Source organism: Gavialis gangeticus, unplaced genomic scaffold, assembly GCF_001723915.1.
Source record: "Gavialis gangeticus isolate Ggan-Ray unplaced genomic scaffold, GavGan_comp1, whole genome shotgun sequence".
Classification (NCBI taxonomy): Eukaryota; Metazoa; Chordata; order Crocodylia; family Gavialidae; genus Gavialis; species Gavialis gangeticus.
Window position 1 is genome coordinate 21,296,267 of NW_017729027.1, and position 3,553 is coordinate 21,299,819.

At 37.4% G+C, this 3,553-nt stretch overlaps 1 protein-coding gene across 3 annotated transcripts in view; it reads right to left on the minus strand.

Moving 5' to 3' along the window:
• Nucleotides 1-3,553, minus strand: part of COL19A1 (collagen type XIX alpha 1 chain) — a 594,002-nt gene that overhangs the window by 357,680 nt on the left and 232,769 nt on the right. For all 3 annotated transcript variants that reach the window (XM_019520501.1, XM_019520502.1, XM_019520500.1), the window contains exon 15: nucleotides 3,442-3,477. In XM_019520501.1, the coding sequence (XP_019376046.1) occupies nucleotides 3,442-3,477 (36 nt within the window). The remainder of the gene's footprint in view (nucleotides 1-3,441; nucleotides 3,478-3,553) is intronic.

The following is a 3,553-nucleotide window of genomic DNA, read 5'->3' on the forward strand; positions in this document are numbered from 1 at the left end:
CAAAAGACTGGGCTTAGCCCACATGAAATTCTAATACAAAGACCCACGAGGCTCCCCACCTCACCACCTGTTGCCTCCCACTTTTGCGACATACATTCACTTGATGATACCGTTCTGAGCTATTGTAAAGCACTAATGAAGTGTGTTAAGGCTTTTCAGTCACAGGTACAGGCAGCTCTCCCCAAAGAACCAGATGAGCCGTGCCATTGTATACTGCCTGGTGACTGGGTCCATATAAAAGTCCATCAATGAAAGTCATCGCTGGAACCTTGCTGGAAAGGTACTCCTAACCACCAACACTGCAATAAAGTGTGAAGGACTCCAGACATGGATCCACGCTTCACACAGTAAGAAAGCATCAGCCTCCACAGACTGGTAGTGAGCCTAGCACCTGCCAGCAGGAGAGCTCAAGACCAGTAGTGAGCCAAGCACTTACTGACAAAGAGGATTTGCCACTACAGAGCAAAGAGGATGTGCCCCAATGACCACTATGCCCTTCGGGACAGGAAAAAGGCCTCTATCTAGTTCCTGGTTTCCGAGGTGGAGTTGGTTAGTCGTGATTTGGGTAGTTCTCAGTATTTCTTTTTGAGCCATCTTATATAAACTTGACTCATCAGTTATAAGAAACTCTGTAAACCAAACTATACTTCCGCACCGACAAAGATCATTTCATGAAAATGTGTTCTTGTCTTTTGTTAATCAAATTGGGATAGATTTAAATGTCTTTCATTGTTGGCTTTGTAGTCATGTCCCTATCTATTCTACTGGAGGAATACCCATGATACTGGTACCCTTGAATGCAACTCAGATGTTAGCTCCTTACTATTCAGATTTTCATAGAAACGAAACTTGGCAGAATGTAAGTTGCAACCGGTCTATGTATGATTAGCATATGCCACCCCTGGAAAGTTCTGTTGGACCTGTAATAGATCTCATGTTGCAGTAAGAGTCAGTAAATGCGAGGTAGAATTTAAGATAAATGGTGCTTAGTTTTCTAATGGCTATAAATATCTAACTTGTTAGAAAAAAAAAATTAGGGAATGTAGGAGTAAATTTAGTCGGCTTCTGACCTATTTGACTAGAAAAACAGACAGAGACCAGAGGTGCTGATACTGCTTATTTCAGTTAAATGTTCTGAGATAAGAAATCCTGCATGCCTTGGGTTATCCTTAGGTTATCTTGATATATTACCCTGTGCACAGATGGTTTGTTTAAGTAATCTTCCTAAATTTCTGTGTAATTTACTATTGTTTTGTTTCTCCAAACAAAAATTCTTTCGTATTTTTTATCTCTTTCTCTGTCTTAAGTATAAATATGCTTGTGAACTTAGTGCGAGAAATCCTTTGAAACAGACAAGTGGGTGATTCCTCTTGCTGTATGGAATTCTCCCTGTGATCACAGTATAGCCCTAAATAAAGAAAAGCTGGCTCTGTCAGTTCCGATTCAACCACAATGCAAAGTTTTATTTCTTCCACACTAGTTAAAACTTTTAACTCACCCTGTGTCAAGGCCTTCTGTGCATTTGCTTAACTACTAATGGACAATCTGGTGTTCTGTTTTTACCTACAAACAAAAATATCACTAGTTGTTCAAAATCCTTCATCTTCAATAGCCAAGAAGGCTTCAACTCTGCCTCTTGGAACAGAATTTTAGGTACATGAATTCAAGCTTCTGCCATGTCCAGGCTAGAATAACAGAAAGTACTATATCTAGGACTGAAGACACAAGCCAAACAACCTTTCTTAATAGTTATATATTAATGATGGCTAGTCTTAAAAAATCACTAGACATTTATATGGATATGACATGCATTATATTTATATGACATTAACCAGTAGACTGAATTAAAAAGAAGTTTCACTAATAAGTGACGTGTTGCAACACTGGATAATCCTAACTAACAAAGTTTAATAGGAAACTTTCTCTTCGTGTGATGATTATTCTATGATTTCCCCCATATGGTTTCCTCAACCTGCCTCTAAAGTTCCTGGCAGATGTTACATTTATCACACCGTATATGTGAGTATCATGTAACATACTGTAACATGCTAGATATTAAACCAATTTATCCCTGGATAAAAATGGTGGATAAGCCACAAAGAAATTGTTCATTGAGCAGCAACTTTGTAGGACAGAAATATAATGTGATAATTTTAGTATGTGGCATGTTACGATGTATAGTATAGTACCTGCATATAATACTCAACAAATATAATACTTCCCAGGGACCTAAAATATCTGCTACTGGCTATTGTGGCAGAAAAGATAATGAACTGGATGAAGAAGTCTGTCTAGAAAATTCTTATGTTCCTATGCTCTACATTGCATGCTGGCTTCCTGTAAAATACTGGATTCATTTCAAGGTCCTGGTTCTGACATTTGAAGTGATGACTAGCCAAGGCATAAGCATTTATAGAGCTTGTCTCCTTCTGTGCTTTCCCACATCAACTATGAAGGACTGCCCATAAAATACAACTACCTCAACCCATTCTCTCCTTAACAACCTTAGACAAAGGAAAGAAAAATATCGGCTGTCCAGCATGCCTGGAAGATTAACAAGATTAGGTTCTGGCAGATGGAGTGAGAAAACAAGCTCCATAACAAGGAAACCCTCAGATAGAATAACCTGCCCACAGCTACCTCTCTTTTTACATGGAATGAGCTGCAAATTGAGCGTTTGGGATGATCTCATCTATATGAAGTAGCTGAGGCTTACTGATCCTGATTTTCAGAAAGACAAAGCTCAAGATTTTCATGCATTCTATGCACGTATAATTACATATCTACTTTGTGTTGCAATTATATGAGTACATACGCAAATTCTCACTTTGCATGCAGAAATGTAACAAGTAATAATAGCTGTAATTGTATGCGTAAAAGCCAGCCTTCAGCTTTATGAAAATCAGGTCCTGTATGTCAAGTTTCAATATCCTGATAATGGATAGATAGTACCATATCACAAAAACTTTATCGGACACATGACTAATCAATGAGAAAGTAATAAAACACTCACAATCTCTTAAGGAAAAAAAAATCATTTGTAATATAACTTTTTACTGAAAAGCAGCAGTTTAAGTCTCTCGCTAGTACCATACTGTGTTACAAATAAAATAAAGAAAAATGTTCTTATCAGAGTCTTCAGGAAAGTCTTGCAAGACATTTTAAATACTGCTTTTTTGTTGTTTATGTTTATACCTTTCCATCTACTGAAATTGCCACTGGACAGAAGAGAACACCCCATCTTATATTAATTGTTTACTGATGAACATAATATTTAGAGGCATTCTGGAGAGAAAGACTTGGCTTTTTTTCTTTAACAGTAAGGTTATCTGGATAGCAAATAAAAGAAACCATTGCTTGAGTGCTTTCCTTTTATATATCTATATCTATATATATATACACACACACACGCATCTCTTTTTTGTTTTCTAGAGCACTTACATTTACGGCAGCCAGTCCTGGTAGCCCTGAATCTCCCTAGTAAAATCAAAGGGGGAAAACAAATCAGAAGTCTGTTTATAGTTACACAAATTATAGCACAGTTAGTGGACAT